General features: G+C 35.9%; 1 protein-coding gene across 1 annotated transcript in view; it reads right to left on the bottom strand.

Moving 5' to 3' along the window:
- Positions 1 to 335: 335 nt before the first annotated feature.
- COL21A1 (collagen type XXI alpha 1 chain) overlaps positions 336 to 19,690 on the bottom strand; it is a 71,330-nt gene continuing 51,975 nt past the window's right edge. The window contains 11 exon segments of the mRNA XM_032684219.1: positions 336 to 1,774; positions 2,520 to 2,597; positions 4,055 to 4,255; positions 4,544 to 4,598; positions 4,696 to 4,842; positions 8,504 to 8,536; positions 10,592 to 10,636; positions 11,152 to 11,187; positions 14,676 to 14,747; positions 15,236 to 15,289; positions 16,590 to 16,643. Coding sequence (XP_032540110.1) covers positions 1,587 to 1,774; positions 2,520 to 2,597; positions 4,055 to 4,255; positions 4,544 to 4,598; positions 4,696 to 4,842; positions 8,504 to 8,536; positions 10,592 to 10,636; positions 11,152 to 11,187; positions 14,676 to 14,747; positions 15,236 to 15,289; positions 16,590 to 16,643 — 963 coding nt within the window. The 3' untranslated portion in view covers positions 336 to 1,586.

The following is a 19,690-nucleotide window of genomic DNA, read 5'->3' as shown; positions in this document are numbered from 1 at the left end:
TTTTATGAGATGCTAATGATCGCACTCCAGTATAACCAGGGTTGTGACTTGGCTAAGCTACTCACTGCAAGCACCCTTCCACAGGCCACAGCTATGGGCAGGCTGCAGCCACCAGGCACAGTGCAGTTGGTTGCTCTGGCACCACAGGCATCAGGAGCCCAGCAGAAAGGTGCTGCTCCAAGAGATAATGCTTTCTTCAGAGAAAATGGAAAGACGCTGGAGAGCAAAAGCACAGCTGCCAGGTGGAACCACCCCTCCATGTTTTACAGACATCAGTCTGCTCTGCAACACAGGAGAAAGGTGACTCTTGCAATTGCTCATCAAACTACCACCAGTTCTTTACAAAATTTTATTTTACCTTGAATGTCAAGCATATTACCACTCTCTGATAGTAGGACAACAGAAAAACAACCCATTAGAGAAGTCACTTATGAAGCGTCACTTAAATTCAATACAAGATTCTGCCTTAATTTAAGAAATGGATTTTAAATTGTCATAGGAACTGCGGCTTTGCTCTTTATGTAAAAGCAAGCAATACAACTCATTAGCAAAGCTTACAATGAAAATTACACACAGCTTGCTTAAAATGAAAAAGGAAACAGCATAACAAACATTGCAACTGGTCAGCCACCAGCTAGACCTTTCTCCTTGTAAACCTGCTTCTTCAATTTGGCAATGCAGTCCTTGAGGAGAAGCAGCAAAGGGTATATAACTTAATACTCCATTACACAGAACTGTTACATTGGGGTGGTGCAAACATTTTTTAATCTTTAATTTTGTCAAATCATAGCTACTGTATCATAGCCAGCTGTATCAGTCTTTCGTTCTTTTTTTATTTTTAATGCTATTTTCATGTAAGTTGAATCACCTACATGGAACCTTTAAATCTTTAGTGGCTGACAGTACCATCTTCAATAAAACCTTGACCCTTGAACGAGTAGTTCTACCCTTGCCTTTCACCTTAGTTCTAAGCACAGTTGCATGGCAAAATAGATGATATTTCTTCCATGATTATCCAGATATTTATCTTAATTTTAAGAATCTGATATAGGCTTTCGCTCACAGAACATCTGGAGCTATGACATATGAAATGTATGCAAGCCAGTGAAATTCACACACGTATGAAGTCAAAGCCAGCCACATTCTTTCAAAATCAAATACTGTGTATGTTGGCTGCATGTGAAAAATTTCACAGTAATTTATACCTGTCCAATGCCATTTAAGACCTAATCCTGCTCCCAGTGGTGTTTCCAGCAATTTTGCAAAGGACTTCAGTGGTAAAAGGAGAATGATAGGACACTTAAATACTAAATATCAAATATTACAGTTAATTCCTATTAAAACTCTTTCAAAACAGATGATATTCAACCAGTGCAAGGTATAAAAAAAGTCATTGGGGTTTTGGAGTTTCTTGTCTAAAGGAATGTATAACCTTTGGGTTTGTTATTTATAATGTTTATAATATCTATAATGTCAGAGGTACTTTTGTTCCTGCTTATTGGATTATTGCTGGTCACCTTCCTGAGATTTGAAAGACCATAAAAGACAAGCACCATATCTATTCTTCTAAATTATCATATCACAAATTAATAATTTGGTCCTTTTCTAAATGGATCTCTCCCCACAATTACACTAAAACATAGTGATGGATCACAAATTCCAGGGGGTCCAACTGGTCCAGGCATTCCTGGAGTACCACGATCTCCATCTTTACCAGGCTGCCCACGCTCTCCAGGATGTCCTTCCTTACTCATACCTGGTGGACCTTCAGGACCTTAATAACACACATGCAATAAACAAATAAACAAATACATGACTACTGAAATAAAAACAAGAGCAAGAACAGATCCACCCCTCCACACACACCCCTGCTCTTTGGTGAAGTATGCAGATAAAGAAAACATTTCCTGAAAAAGACACTCCTTGTCACAAACTGCTTATATGTTTATATACACAACATGATACCTTACTATGATTTTTTTAAAAGCACATGGAAAACACTTTAAATAAAAATAGCTTTTAAAGGAAAATATAAAAATCTGCTTTAGCATACTGTTATACTTTACATAATCTGGAACCACCATCACATGAATCAGTCCCCCTATTTCTATTTGTTACTCTGGATTTGGATCAGGCCCTAGTATTTGTTCCAAACACCCAACTCTGCATTTTTTATACATACATTAATGTTAGGAAGAATATATTCCCTCATTAAGCAATGCTGACATGTCACATAATCATATCAGGGCTCAGTTTTTAGATAATGGCTGATTTCAGGATCCATCTATCAAGAAACAGCAGTCTCTCAGGTACCAATCTCTAAAGACATCTTATATTAAATTATATATTATATGACAATTTATAAGGGCATGCAAGAGACAGGCATTAGCCCTAAAACATATATGGCAATTAAGATATGTACAAACTACTTAAGTTTTTCCCAAATTACACAAACACTTATTTTGAAATCAATAAATTATTAGCATGCACTGAATCTGCACAGCTGAACCATCCCTCACCTGGAGGTCCTGGGGGGCCTTGGATCCCAGGAACCCCAATTCCTTGATTGCCTTTTGCACCGTTTTTCCCTGGCAGTCCTGTGAATTAGCAAACACAGGTATATCTTTGCACACTACTTTCATCCAATGAACTAGGAAGTCAGCATTTGATAATATTAATTGAATAAAATACCTAATATTTCAAAAGCAAATAACAGGATGTAAAACAAGCATTTTCTTGTAACCCACACAGTGTGACTGGGTTCTGAATTATCCTAATTTCTACTGAATTTAGAGCTGATATAGCACTTGTTAAGCAGACAGTCGCTATGAGCTGAGGGAATAGATGATAGGCAATTAAAAAAATTTGCTGTCATTGCTTTCCAACCGGCAAAGATTTTAAGAAGTTGTATGAAAGAAGTGTAAGTTATTCACCATAGTCAGTGTGGAATACAGAACATATAGACAATCTTCTACAACATACAGCAGAATTACATCTCCACCAAAGAAATACTGAGAGTGTAAAAATATGAGCTCTCTTACACTTACAACCCAGTGAATTCAGTTTCTTCATAGAGACATATACCCATTTTTCCAACTCTTATGGAATAGCCAAACCTGTCAGTGTCTGCTTCAGAGGAAAACTGCACATTCTCCTATTGGAGAGGAAATTATAAAAGCACTACAGGCAAATCTTTATTACATTCCAAATGAATTTGATATTCTAGGTCACGGGTAATGTCAAAAAGAAAGTAAATATTTACCAACCATTTGTCTGCTTACCCTTGGCACACTACTAGTTAGCTGTATTTTATACAGCTTTCCTGATTATTTTGATCCTACCAGTTACCAAATTATGGACTTCACCCAGTCTCTTTCTCTAGTCCCAGACTACATATGCATACTTAATATAAAGTCTGCAAATACACCACAGAAATCAGTTGGAATGCTTGGACAGCTGAGTTACCTGAATGTATAAACCTTAGCTTGCTTAAAAGGAATCCAGAATGTTTAAGAAAAGCATAAAGAAAGGAGTAAAAATCCTTTTGAGATAAAAAGAACAAAAGGACAAAAACTCAGGAAATCAGGGGGAGTCTAAAAGTTGTCACATGCCAAAAATCAGTGCAGTTAGTAAGAAGCCAATGAATAAATACTGTTCCTTAAAATAGCAGAAACAAACAAGTTTGGAAGAAAAGAAACTAGAAAACATGGAAATGCATTGAAATCCATGTCTAAGCATATCTGATCTAAAAAAATAATCTAACACAGCTAGAAACATTTACATGAGACTAAGAACTCTCTAAAAAGATCAGAACAGTTTGACTACAGTAGAACTGAACACTAGCTACCTTGTTGAGTTCTCTTGTATTTTCTCTTCTTCTGTCATGCGTTCCTTGAAAGCAGTGAAACATCCACTCTGCACCACGTTCACAATTACACTCTGTCATAGAAGCCCAGCCATTCTCTTACTCCACCCTGCATTAACCCCATTCAAAACTAGAAGGAGAAAACCAAGTCACAAAGACCATTTACACCATGATGTATGCACACAGTACCTCTTGTCCCACGAGCCCCAGGGCGACCTGGGATGCCCATCAGCCCTGGGATGCCATCATTCCCTGGTAAACCAGGAAACCCTCTTGGTCCTTCAGGGCCTCTTGGACCTGGTGGTCCTGGAAGTCCTGGGGGAGCACTTTGAGACTGACAATGGTTACAGCTTTGTAATCTTCTACTCTGCAGGATGGCAGGCAACTGGGCTGAGAGAATTCAAACAAAAAATTGCTTAGAGTGTTGAAACAATAAAAGTAGTGCCCCTAACCACAAATCCAAAATCAGTTTCATCTCTTTAGAGAACAAGATACCTTTAGGTATAAGATGGTAAAGTATGGAACCTGTGGTGTGGAAATGTATCCACACCTGCAAGAAAACAAGTGATAAATCGGCAATATGGAACTTGCTTTCAAGAAAGAGACTTTACAATTATCAGGAAACTTTTTTAGCACTTCAAACAAGGAAAAAAACAGTGAAGAGGCTTTCAAACTTACTTCTCAGTACATCTGAACACACCTGTCGAATAAATTCTTCTGAAAATTCTCGTGCCTGAATTGAACAGAGAACAGTTAAAACAAGAGAGATCATGCATTTCTTTGTGTTTTTTAAGGTATTCAAAATTACAAGTTTGAGGTCCTATACATACAGGTTTTCCATCTGATCCAGGTGGTCCTGGGGGTCCTCGATCTCCTGGCTGACCTCTGAGACCAGGAGGTCCAACCAAACCCTGGACACCAGATTCTCCTTTTTGTCCACTGATGCCTTGAATGCCTGGATCTCCTTTCTCACCTTTCTGGAATGAAAAATCCATGAAAAGCCAGTCGTATCTTCAGCGATCATCTGGAAGCTAGGCAGCATCACAAAAACATATTCTGAGAAAATCTTTATTGATGATCTTCATAAAATTAATATAAGTTGTCACTAAATATTACTTGATATTGATGAGACGTATTGAAGTTTTGAGACTCTTTGGTAACTGTTTCAGATACAATTACCCAATATAACTAGAAAGAAATTACCTTTTTTTAACTTTAAGGAACCATTTAACTTACAAATTACTATTTGAAAATTAGTAATCATCATTAACATATGGAAGAAAAGGCATTATTCTCTTTTTCATGAGAATTAGAATTTTTTTCACAGTATGTTAAGTTCCTTAGGAGGCTGGAAAAATTAGAGATGAAATTCTGGCATCACTGAAGTTCTTGGAAACTTAGTGTAATTATCACGCCTTTGACCCCTATGTCTATAGTATATAAGACAAAGGAAAAAATAGTTTGATTTGAGTTAGCAATTCTTTTGTTGGGTTTTTTTTTTCATCTGATTGGTAATAACTATAATCCATTTGCTTCACTGGAAAAGGTTAAAATAATACTGGAAAATAGTTTGATATATCTTCATCAAAGCAATGGTTCTTCTATGTATGGAAACCTACTGCAACAGTTCATCTGCAGTTCATGTGCAGAGTGGGAACCCTTTCCCCACTCTGGAGCCAACAAAACATCAGTACAATGTAATTTGGTATATGCCCAAGATTAAAGTCAGTATACTACATTTGCTCCCTGATGAATTTTTTCCTTCCATTTCTGCACAGCTTCTGCATAATATTATCAGTTGCCTCAAATTTTTCTTTCACTCTTTACAACTATTTTAGATAGAATTGTGGGAACAGGACTACTATACAAAACTTACTGAAACATATAACAGAAGTTTAAGAAATTATGAAATAGTCGTGCATACAGTCTTCATAGACTTACACCGAATTTTAAATTATGGTATTTATATTATTTTGTTTAATTTTCTCTATTACTTATCAAAATGCTTCAGAATAAATCAGAAAAATTCAAAGCTTCCTGGCTTGGTCTAAATTAGTAACAATGTCCAGAATTCTCCATATGAATTACTGCAGGGTAGCAAGCTTCAAATTCAGTACTGGATTACCTAGTTTTATGCAGAGAGCTAGGCACTAAAATCAGATAGGCAGTTTATCCTCTAAAAAAAACACATAAATGAGACAGGTATCAGTCAGGTGCCTAAAAGTACTACTGGAAAGATGACCTGAACAGCAGTCCATACCTTCAAAAGTTATACACTAATTCAGAACTTTCTCCAAAGCTGTAATAGCATTTTATTTTTTTGATATTGTCATCTTGAATGTTGTAGTAACAGAGAATTGATCCTCTTATTACATCATGTAGATTTGTGCTTGTTCATTTCTTACAGAATTACAAATTACATAATTACAAAAGTGGTTTTTCTCCTTTAATATGGTCAGCAAGGCTCAGAGATAAACACATGGAGCATATGTAGCTGCCTGTGGCTATACTAGAATAAATGTGCTGAGATCTGAAAACCGTTCTGTTCTTATAGGTAGGAGTTGTTTGGGTTTGGTTGGGTTTTTTTGTTTTGCTTTGTTTTTAATTACTTTTACAGCTATGGACTAAGTTTACATAAAAGACATCTGACTTGCAAATTGATCTATTTGAACTAAATGAGTTAGAAAGCATTAAGAAACAGTGAAATATTGGGAAAATGGCATCTACTGTAGAAAAACACTAGAGGCATGAAGCCAGTATAAAAATACCAGGACAAAATGTTGGAAGCATCAGCAGAAACTGCCTGAAGAACTTGCCAAAGAGTAAATGAAACTGCAGAGGGAACATTTTCTGCAGTATATCTTGGTCTTTTAACGGTCAACCACATCCCAAGTGTGGCCTTGTTTGTTGACCCTTGCTACTGGAAAAGAAAACTTAAAAAAGGAGATGAGCTCAATGAGTGCTGAGAATTACAGGCTGAAGAAACTTTTTATTGAGGAGTCAGAGTCTAACAAAAAATATACTTTATGAAAATAGAAAATCAACTAATTCTATAGGTTTGATAAGTAAACACAACATCATTATACCTTAACATATAGTAAGAAAATTATTAAAATGAGTTTTTCGTAGAAATATATTATTGCCATGATTTAAAATATTTAAAGAAGCTAGTTCAATAATATACAGTTTTGGTAATGATTTAGCAAAACAATTATAAGTCAAACTGTAATTTAAGTATTTCATAGAATCACAGTAGCATATGAAACAGTTTACATGATAAAATGCATACAGTTATTTAATTATCAGAATTGGGCTTCCTCCTAATGTATCCAGCTATTGATATGCAACAATGCTTTAATGAAAAGGGTTGAACAAAGAAATCTCTAAATAAATTTGTACTCTGATTTCACTAAACAATGAAATAAATAAAAAATAACCAACAAAATCAATGTTTTAAATACCAATTTTTTAAAAAAATGCAACACAAAGATTAAAAAGTTTGGCCATAAATATATATACATTAGCCAAACACAAAGGAAAAAAAAAAAGAAAATATGGGACTTCTAAAAATATCTTGGAGAGTAACAAATGCAGCTTCTCTTCAGACAAACCACGAGCACTCCAAGCAGCCTTCATAGAATCATAGAGCAGACTGAGTTGGAAGGGGCCTTAAAGATCATCTCATTCCAACCCCCCTGCCAAAGGTAGGGACACCTTCCACTAGACCAGGTTGCTCAGAGCTGTATGCAGCCTGGTTGCGGACACTTTCCCTTATGCCCCTCAAGTTTCAGGCTGAGCTCAGTTATTCTTGTATAGACTTAGTCGTAGAGAGAAAAAATTCTACCCTGCATTTTCTGAGTCAGTCTCAAAAAACAGAAACCTCTAAAAAAAAATACTTGTAAAGGCTTTGCTAGACTCCTTTCCATTGGCTTTGAAATAAAGGCACACAAAGAAATCTCACTGGTGACAGTTAAAACACACAAGACAAAGAGCTCATCTGTGGAAATCCTTACTACAGACTTTTATAGAAGCTGAAAGTAGAGTATATCAGCAGAGCTCAAAAGGAATTAGGTAAACTCAACACTGTCATTGAACACAATGGTCTTGATCTCTAACTTATGTGCTCCAAATTTTCAGACTCCCCCAAAAAAGGGAAGGGGTACAAGAAGGATCTTCTTTGTGTGTCCTGTTCCTTATTTCTATATTGTGCCTTTCAATTATTGGTTACTGCTGAATAATATTAGAATACTATTCCGTATTTTTATGAATGTATTTTTATTTTGCAGTGATCATAGAATCTCTGGGTTCTTTTCCCTTTAAGTATTTCCTTTCCTGAACCAGTTTTTCTCATTGTTTTTATTGGTTAGTTTGTTGGCTTTTTAATTCCCTTCAAGTATATACTTGGCTTTAGTTATTTTTAAAAATATTTCATTTAATTTAATATATATTTCACTACATCTCTTTTTAACTAATATTTCTTTCTCTTCTCGATATTTCTCAATTAATTTCTCTTCTGTTGCTTATAGACATCTGAGAACAGAAGCAAGACTATAAACACACATTTTACAGATCATATAATTTGTAGAAACAACTGGAATAATTTTGTAATATTATATTTGTCATTACAAAAATACTTACCTCTCCTCGTTCTCCATTCAGTCCTCCTACTCCCTTTAAGAAATAACATGAAAAAAAATTTAAAAAGCAGGTTGAGCCAAATTACTTGGCATCCTTTGTTTTCAATAATTAATCACAAATGGCAATTTTTAAAGATTCTGTGATTGCTATTGCACAAAAAAACCCCTTGCATATAATGATGAAAAATTTATACCATGGTGAATGAACAATTCATTAATGCCTTTAATATCATGTACGAAGAGGATAAGTTGTGAATATATCATACATATTAAAAACAAATAAACACAACATAGAGACAAAATCTTATTCACTTTAGAAAAGACAAAAGAAATAAAATTTTGTGTTCTAGTAAAAGAAAACTCCTGATTCTACCTGTTTAATACTGTCTTACTATGCATAAATTAATTTTAGAGCCTTTTAAATAGAAACTCAGTGGTAAGCCAGATTTTCCATGGTAGCAAATGATTTCGGAGTCACTTCTGCCAAGTGCTTCAATAGTGTTACTGACCATTAAGTTCCATGACAAGTTGGCAGTTCACTCTTCTGATACACTCTTATGTGCAAGGGAATCTGTATTGTATCTTTAAGAAGTCTTGGAGTCTTGAGAAACCTTGGAAAGACCTAGTGTTGTCTATCAGAAGTATTTGAATTACTGATTTTTTTGGTTGCCAACCAAATCAGAAAAGCATGGGAAACAATTTTAGACTCAGTCTGCATTATTTTTTCAGCTTTCTCCAAAAAAGAAAGCAAGCAACAGCAATTCAAGTTGCATCATTCTATGGGAAAAATAATGTTCCCTTTCACTATCACTTTGTTTTGCCTCATGATTAAAAAAAAAATATGAAAAAATTGTATATCATTTGCAAAAGGAAAACCCAGAACGTTTAATTATTTGTAAAATGTTAGAGTAGGACACTACATTTGTTTAAAATCAAAGACTGGTCTTTTAGTTTAAACTATTTCTTTTAAAAAAATCTGCTCAGCTTTAATACTGAACTACTGTTAATCTTCATATGCCTGAGAGAGTTAACTAACATACAGTCTAGATCTCCTGCCCATACTCCACAGGAATCAGCTCCTTCTGGCTAGACAGGCAGCTGTATCGATGTCGTAATTCTGAAAAAAGCAACTGTGGCTTCCTTCCAAGTCTAGTTTTAGATATGTACCTCTAACAAATACTTCTCTGTTTAGACACGACAGAGTATGCAGTTAACAAGTATTTATAAATACTAATAGTCATTTTCTGTGGTACAACAAGATAGCCAACTATGACACAATCAGAATACACTGGCCCAGAGTTAAAGAGAAACAACTGCATCTCACTGATTTGCAGCTGAAACAGGAAACATCTGTAATTTATGAGCCCAGAAGATGTCAATAACTCCCAGTAATGTCTAGGAGATAATGAACTGTATGAAAATGTAGCATGGAACATGCAAAATCTTAACATTGCATGTATTATTCTTATAACCTTTACATAAAAGCCACTTTGTGCTGTTATCTGCATTTTATATTATTTATAGCTATTTTATAAAACTATTATATAATTAAGGATTTAATACAATAATAAAAAAAATGCACTTATGGTCTGTTTCTCAAGATATAATATCCCAGAAGCACAGAAACATGCAGGCTGGAAGTGATTTCCTTGGGTTCAAGTTCCTTTGCAGAACAGATGCAACTTGATCAACCCAACACGCTGCCCAGACAGGTTTTGCCACAATGTCTGTGAGCAGCCTGATCCAGTGTTTGACCACCCTCAAAGCAAAAGGCTTTTCCTCTAAAGCAAGCTGGGATTTTCTGCGTTCCAATTCATGTGCATTTCCTCTCATCCTTCTAGCATGCACAGCTGAGAAAAATGTGGCTCCATCTTCTCCATATCTGTTGTATTTGTTATTTTAAAGACATTAAGATTGTTTAAGAGGTAATTTATATAACTGTGTAATCATGGGGTACATAAATATATTTCATGTGATGCAAAGACCTATCCATGTTGATGGAAGTAGTGTTAAGAAACAAATATGAATTGTGGTCTCAAACTAGGATCTCTATGGCTCTCTTGAACTAGGATCCCTATTTTAACAGTACCTGTAAGCCTGGATTTCCTTGTCTTCCTTTTTCTCCTTTCAGTCCCTTAAGAAAAGAAGCACATTTTCTTAAAATATACATTTATCTGGTACATGTAATTAAACTATGAAAAATAACACAAAGAGTTAAACCCTAAAACATCATCCTAACCAGGACAAATCAATCTGAAAACTTACTCTTCAAGAGATCAAAGCAGAAACCGTGCAAAAGAATACAATTTCTACTCTGAACATAGAGGAACCAAGTCAGGATCCGAGCAGTGACATCACACTTTTTCTTGTAGGTATTACCATGATTTTAGATAACAAGAAAGAAAATTCCACTTATTACAGTACAGTAGGTAGGCAGGTAGTACAGTAGGTAGGCCTGCTCAGGCCCTAGAAATGCAGTTGGAAATTCATACTGGGTATACTGGGCTGATTTCCATGAAGGAGAGTTACTGCTGCTATTCAAGCAAACTTTCTATGGAGCTTAATCTTAAAAAAAGTGCCTGAATTAACACCTAAAACTTGTATTAATAGCGTTGCCAGATGATTTCATTAGGAACAAAGTTGATATACCTGGATACCGCTGTCACCTTGGTTTCCTTTGTCCCCCTGTGAAATATTAGAAGAAAAGCCTCCATTTCAACATGATTCATCTCAAAGACATGTAGTCTGTGTTTAAATTTAACACATAATTACAAGAGAAGCATCTAATAGCTTTTATTTATACTGAATCAAAACAAGTCACTTTATCCCCATGTACACAAAAACTGAGAAAACTCCAGAAAGCTATACTAAAAAAGGAATTTGTCATGGAAAGAACTATCAAAAAGAAAAGTGGATACTCACATACCAAGTAAAAAATTAAAAAATATGACATAATGAGGTGGAAAATCCAGCAGGGTTTTATCCACTCAGTGCATGGGAGTGGAGAGGATGCAAGCAGGGAGGGAGGCAGTGTTTCTCATGGGTTAAATTTCAGCTGAATGCTAACCTCAAGTATGCTTGCCTTCACCCACATAGACTAGAGTATAACTAATTTCTGTAACACTTCCTATAAACACACTGCATGCAGAAGTTATACATGACAATACAAAGTTTTTTTTTTGAATGGCAACCCTCCTATATTTAAATTTAATCAAAATATTTAAGGACTAAGTTCTACTTCCACCCACTACTTTTGACTTGAAATGTTTATAGTAAATAACTGGGGGGGAACTGACAATCAGACGGTGTAAATTGTACTTAAAAGTTAGTTATCTAAGTTTATCAACTTGACCGAACACCATCTAATTGATACTGGAGAGAAACAGTCAGTGCTTGAAAATTATTCATTCCAACTAACAATAGAGGTATAAAACACGTACTCTCAAAATGTGCCTTTCTCTCTTCATTGATTGAAAAGGAAACTTAAAGTTATGGGAGATGGCTCTTACTCTAATTCTGACCTCTTAAACCCTTGTGACTCTGTTCAAACAGACATGAATCAAAACATTGGGCCAAGAACATAGTAGCTCAGGAAACAAAGACAGATCTTTGGGGGTGTGCAAAACTGCATTTAGTAAAGAAAAGAATTAGAATGAAAATTTCTGGCTTTGTTTTGTCAGTTTTCTTGTAAGAGCCAAATGTTTGGTTGTTTTCTGGGGAAAAAAAAATTAAGTTAATTGCTAAACAGTAGCAAAGAGGACACTTCGCCACGGCAAGTATTTTCCTGATCAAAAATCCCAGAACATAAGACATTTATGCCAACTGTATTCGATTGTGTTGTACTTGAATGTCAAGTATTTTGTTGGTTTCAAGTTTTAAAATAATCTACAGCTGAAAGGCTTCACTTGTACTGTCAGATGCCCAAACCGCACTTTTCTTCCTGAATAATTCAAAAGTCTGTCATACTTATGACATGTAACTCCAGTTAACTTGCATCTTTATATAAAACGAATGACTTTTGCAAAAGCTTCATCAGTTAAAATTTAGAGAAGTTTCATAATTTTAACAAAATCACCTTTCATAAAATCAGCATTATTGTCTTGGTACACATACCTTACATAATCCTTAGATACTGAAAATGAATATATAGTGATAATGAAACTAATAAACTATTGTTATGACACTGACTCCAGTCACTCTTCCACTGGTCTTTTTGTGCTCTGCAAATCCCTGTCTCAAAACTGGTCAGAAGACTAACTTTTCTATGTCTTTTGGAAAAACGTAACTCAGGTTCCATTATCACATTTATGTGAGATAACCTCACCTAAATTTGGATCTCTCTCTAGCTTCCACTGACTAGGGACTTGCTTCAGATATTTAAACACAGGTATTTAAGATGCTCTATGCAGTGCAAGGCACCTGTATATATGTGTCTACTGACATGCAAAGTACTCTAGTATACCTAAGACATTTATACATGGCTGGCATATACAATACTGGACATATAGGAAATCTGTGCTCTTCTGGAGCAGAAGCTGAAGTCTAATGGAATACTTCTGTATGGGATTTTCATAAAACTTTAATTATAACACCACTCTCCTATCTTACTGCTTCTTTATCCTTAAACTTTTCTTTCCCTATGGAAATGAAATGCCTGATTCAACTCTATTTCTGTAATGCTGTACCGGGTCTGGCTGAGACAGAGTTCATTTTCCCCATAGCAGCCCTCACAGTGCTGTGCTTTGCACTGGTGGCTAGAAAGGCGTTGATAACACACCAGTGTTTTGGCTGCTTCTGAGTAGAGCTCCCACAGCATCAAGGCTGTCTCTCCAAATCCCGCTCCTCACCACTTATCTTGGGATGGGCAAGATCTTGAGAGGAGACACAAATGCAGGCTAGGTGGAGAATGGATTGAGAGAAGCCCGGTAGAGAAGGACTTGTGGGTGTTGGTGGACGAGAAGCTTGACATGACCTGTCAATGCACACTTCCAGCACAGAAAGCCAATTGTATCCTAGGCTGCATCAAAAGCAGTGTGGCCAGCAGGTCAAGGGAGGTGATTCTCCCCCTTTACTCCACTCTCATGAGACCCCACCTGCATCCAGTTCCAGGGCCCCCAACATAAGAAGGATGTGGACCTCCTGGATCTAGTCCAACAGAGGGCCATGAAGATGATCAGAGGGCTGAAGAAGAACCTCTACCATAAAGACAGAGAGTTGGGGTTGTTCAGCCTGGAGAAGACTCTGGGGAGACCTTACAGCAGCCTTGCAGTACCTAAAGGGGTCCTCCAAGAAAGCTGGGGAGGGGCTTTTCACAAGGGTCTGTAGTGATAGGACAAAGGGGAATGGCTTTAAACTGATAGAAGGCAGGTTTAGATTAGATATTAGGAAGAAACTCTTTACTGTGAGGGTGTTGAGGCACTAGAACAGGTTGACCAGAGAAGCTGTGGATGCCCCCTCCCCACAAGTATTCAAGGCCAGGCTGGATGGGGCTTTGAGTCACCTGGTCTAGTGGATGGAAGGTGTCCCTGCCCACTACAGGAGGGCTGGAACTACATTGTCTTTGAGGTTCCTTTCAACCCAACCATTCTATGATTTATGACATGGCCAGGGCAGCTGACCCAAACTGACCAAAGGGATATTCCATACCATACCATGTCTGCTCAGCAACAAAAGCTAAGGGAAAGGGGAAGGGGAAGACATTAATTATTATGACATTTGTTTTCCAGAGAAACCTCTATGTGTACTGAAGCCCTGCTTCCCTGGAACTGGCTGGACATCACATACCGATGGGAAGTAGAGAATAAATACTTCGTTTTACTTTGCTTCCAAACATGGCCTTCCTTTTGCTTTATTAAACTGCCTTTATCTTTACCCATGAGTTTTTTCCCATCTTACTTTCTCAAGACCCTGCACTGATGAAGAGGGGAGTGACAGAGCAGCTTGGTGGGCACTTGACATCCAGCCAAGGTCAACCCACCACAAATGCCTTTACATCAAGACTTCATCCTTCAGAAGAAAATTTTCATGATGCACATATTGTTGCTTTAAATGTGTCCTATTCTCTAATAATAATGACGTGTTTAGAGAAAGGATTTTGTTTAATAATGATTACTTATAAGAAAAGCACTTCCAATAAAAGATGCAATTAATGTAAAACTGGAAAAAATACTTACCTTTATGCCTGGGGTACCAGGAATGCCTGGGTAGCCTGGTTCACCTGGAGCACCTGGTACTCCTAGTTCTCCCTGAGTAATACAATAGCTCTGTGTCAGTGATATGCTGTGTGCAAAAACATATATTGCATGTTTTCTCAAGGCCACATGATACACTTTGGTTATGATATTTCAAAATTTTATAACTGAAGATTAGTGAAATGTCTGGAAAATTTGTGAAGGGATGTTGAATACAGAGAAGCCACAAAAGAGGTTCCTAATTCTTAACCTCAGTTTTCCACTATCTATTTTTATTAATTGTCTTTTAATACAGTTCATGTTGATGTTTCAATATTACATAAAAAATACTATCTGAAGTATTGGCAAAGTCTGCAGCTTTGAACTTAATGAGCACCTGAGTTACACTGCCTAAAATCTAGCATAAAATTAGTAAGAATAAGTAATCAAATGGATTCTGATGCAATTTGATGTTAACTACTGTTTTACCGTGACACAAACTGCCTTGTAAAATAGTAAATAAATCCCTCCTTTAACTAGAGTACTTCCAGAATCATATTTACCTTGGCTCCTGACGATCCTGGTTTCCCCTGAATTCCCGGTTCGCCTTTATCACCCTATATAACAATTATGTAAGAGTGTGGCTGATATCATCATGCTTTGTCACATGTGCTATGACCAGCAAACATAAACAGACACTGTTGAGAAACTGACTTTTAAAAACAGGCACAGGTAGTGACTGAAAGGCTAAAGTTCTATTCCCTTATGGGAAGCCTGAAGGTGTAACTTTCTTTCAGGAAAGATAAGATACTGATGATAAAACATGATTCGCCAGCCTCTGCTCACCAGTCCTGTCCCTACCTGCCTCATTTCCTTTGCCCAATCACTCCATATTTGTGCATACTGACCTCACATTTCCATCCTCTTATTTAATAAAACCCTGAGAAGCCTAAGATCAGTCCAAGTCAAAATATTTATTTATGTTTTCACTTTTATTGTAGCTTATGGAATTAGGCATATATTCAGCTTGAGGTTGTCATTAAAACCTAATAATTATTGACTACTTCATAATGCCCTTTAGTAAGAATGAGCTTATTAAGAATGATTCTCTAAGAACCAGTTTATACTGTGAATGAGATAAATACACAAAAAAAAGGCATTTTTCACCAAAAAAAAATAAAGCTACTTAATTTTGAGTCATTTCATAGGTATTCAATCTTCTAGACAATAGCAAACACTGACCACTTAAAAAAATGCTACCTCCAGTATACAATTTTAAATAAATGCACATGTACTTTTGGATATAAAATAACGTATGGATGGAAATGGATCTAAATGTAAATACATCGTTTGGGAAATAGATTCTGTATTCCTAAATATTCTCTAGGACACACAATTCAGTGTTTATTGACCAAAACTCATCTTGGAGTAAATTAAAAGGTTACACTACGCAATCTGAATTTATAGTATTTATTTTAACTTCTGAGAGCATGGGTCAAATTAGTCCTTGCTGTTGCTGCAGTACAATCAATAAAGTTACTTCTGAAATAAATTTGGTTCCTTGGGTGGAAAAAACAGCACATAACATTATTTAACACAATTAAAATATAAGTAAATGTAACATGGGAAGAAAGTTCAGATATATACTGAGAATTATCTGACTCCCAGCATTGCAGAACGTTTTCCAGGTCTGCAGAGCTGAAACAGCCTCATGACCATTCCTGCAATAGTTCCAAACATCATGGGATGACAGGCACCATTCACTGAGTTATATTAACCTCTCTTGAGACTGAAATACCATAGAAAGTAATACAGGAAAATCATACAGCTACTCACCAATATTCAGTACACCAAAAAGTTAGCTGCAAAATCTATAAAGCAGTCATTTATCCAAGTCACATTAACACAAACACTTACCTTAGGTCCAGGAGCTCCAGGTAGACCAAGTGAGCCTTCTGGTCCCATCAAACCCTATTTATTTATGAAAAAGGCAGAAACATCTCTGTACTAAACTAGAGGAATAATGGCTTCAGTATAGTATTTATAGTATCATTATTCTATTTCCATAATGAAATAAACAGGAAATACAATGTCTTTCATCATATTACTACACAGGCTATAGTTCTGATACAGTACAATGAATTATTCAGACCTTCTATGGTCTAATGAAGGGCTACGGTGCAATGAAAAAAAACCCATATAGAAAAAAAGAACAGTGCTGTCATAGAACACTCCTGAGAGAAAAAAATTCTGCAACTCAAAACATTGTCTGTAATATGTCCCTTAGCTATAACTGAAAGTAGCACAAAAGCTTCTTGGTTTCCATTTAGTGTTTCCAAAATCAGCAATACTGTGTGTGGCATTTCATAATTCTCTTTCTTCTTTCTGACCATGTATCCCACAAAGATTGCCAGGCCTTGACTCCTTTTGCAAGCTTTGTGGAGATTTATCAGGGGGGGCACATCTTTGCATCTTCTGCAGAATCTTCAGGGTTGAACTGTTCGTTCAAGAACCCAATAGCTTCTGCCATTTCATATCATGACACTTCAGCACATGTACAAAGTCAGAGCATCACTAAAACATTCCCTTGGACTCCTCAAATGGAATCCATTTGAGGCATGTTTAGCTGTCTTTGTTCCATACATAAAATAAGAGCTAAGGGATGTCAAATCATCAAAGGGCTGGTGCTCTTAATTTCTGTTTAAAGCTAGTCTCAAGATGCATTGCATCAATAAAAACAATATATCATCATTGTTTTATTTGTACTTGCATAAATACTCTGAAAGACAATATACTATAAGAGTGTACTTTAGACACAGCATAAAATAAAAGCACAGTAATACAGAAAGTCAAACAATTAAATAAGGCCTGGAAATCTAACTTGTCAGAGATTAAATTTTATCAATTAGTCCAAGTGATAATATTTTCAAAACTCATTGTTACTAATGTTATTTAATCTTTGTTTTCATAGAAATCCAAATAACCACCTTCCATTTAGTACTAAATGTTAGGAACAATTCACTCCCATGACGTTATCTCAGACCTCTTTCAAAGGTTACATGGAATTAAAACCATGTAATTTGTTAACAGAGATTACAACTCAGCTTTGCAAAAAAAAAAAAAAGAAAAAATTCTTTATTTGCTAAAACTGAAAGGGTGTCTGCAAATAGGAGAGAAAATTCAGAATATCTGGAACAAAAAGTAACTCTCTGTAGCCAGGGTTTTCAGGATTTCATCAGTTTTCTGGCATTTCACCTCTGTTTTACTATTAACCACACATTAACACAGGTTAACCACCAATTAATTCAGGTTTCTTTGCTGATGTATGGTAAGAAAGTTCTGGTCACCAAAATTTTCCATCAATAAATACAGCAACTTACTCTTTAGGTCAGAGACACGGGTCTGTGAATACAAATAAACTGTATCAAGCACAAGACTAAAACTTGAGTAACTTTGCTGCCAGTGTTCCTCAGTCTAAGACTTTCCCCGCTCAGTCAATTGCACATGAGAAATCTAATAAACTTCAATTTTTCTAAATTAACACAATATCATACATTGAATAATTTCCAACACTTTCCTGAACTTTCCTGATGCTTGTTCTTACTTACACAGAAAATCAGTCTTCTTATCAAAGATGATATAGCTAATCTAGTGTAATCTATTACTTGGTAAACAGAAGTTTACTACACCCTACCCCATTTCTTTCATAATTTGGAATAGAATTACAAATTCTTCTCCAGATGGATTAAAGTTTCTGAGGACTGCTTACACTCATAACCTAAGAGATTGTGTATTCCCATAAACTATTTGCTTATGGACTGCGTTCAGCATCAACTTTGTTACAACAAGACTAACAAAATATTAATTTGGTTTTGTAACCTAACCTTGATTATATTAATGCTGTCTTAATTCACTTGCACAGGAGGTGTGCTTCTTCAGTTTTTCTCTTTTTATTTACATAGAAAAATAAGTTTTTATTAATTTTCATTTCACTGTAAGGTTTAATTCAGTTTGGCTCTTTGAAATCAAATTTCATATTATCTATTGACCTCCTTACTTCTGAAATACAACGCTCTTCATTGTGTGATCTTTTCTGCATTCCTTGAGGACTACCTTCCTTTTCCAAAAACCACTGTGAAATTACAATTTTCTCCTCCTCAGATTTCTGTTCTGTTCTCATTACTAACACATTAATCAGTAGCGAAAAGTAAGCACAAGTTTGGGGAGGTATTGTGGGAAGGGATAAAAAATGTGACTGGGGGTTTCTGGCTCCTTTCACATTGCCACCTCAGAGTAGCCCCGAGTTTCCAGTCATGTAACACACCGAGAATCTACCGTCTACCACTAGATCACTTCTAGTTCACTCTCACATCAGTCCTTGGGTTACAGAAGCAGTGTATGTTCATCAAAAATGTCCCCCGCTCATTTTATCTTATATAAAGTGGAAATACTAAATGTAAAGAATAGCTTTTTTTTATTAATGAATCAGCTATGTGTATATATCCACACTGACATGCAAACATATACTAGAGAAGGTACATAAGAAAATATATTTAGTATAACCAAAGGTCAAGCATACATCTGCAGGAAAGGTAGAAATAAAACCCAGTTGTCCTGGTTTCCTTTCTTGCTCTTTCATTACTAGGCCGTATTTAACTTCCTTAATTAAAAAAAGCTAGGAAGACAACTACATGAAATCAGCATGTTGCAAGAAGAAAACTTTCAGATGCAATATGAGAAAAGCTTGAGAACATAATCTGGAAACTATTAAAAGAGAAGAGCATGTCCTGAATAAAAATGAAGAACAATTCAAGGACATAAAATGTATCATTGCTCCCCTATTTTCCAGAGCTGACACTATTTATATTGCGGTAAATTAATAAATTGCTGGTGTTGGCAATGTAATAGGGATAGTTATTTCTGAAGAAGAACTTGTTACTGAATAATTTTCCCAAGGTATTAATAGACCATCCACAAGCTTTCCATCTGTTTTTTCTGGAACAAACATATTCAATGTG

The sequence above is a fragment of the Chiroxiphia lanceolata genome, chromosome 3 (genome assembly GCF_009829145.1).
Source record: "Chiroxiphia lanceolata isolate bChiLan1 chromosome 3, bChiLan1.pri, whole genome shotgun sequence".
Classification (NCBI taxonomy): Eukaryota; Metazoa; Chordata; class Aves; order Passeriformes; family Pipridae; genus Chiroxiphia; species Chiroxiphia lanceolata.
This window is presented reverse-complemented; position numbering and strand designations above follow the sequence as displayed.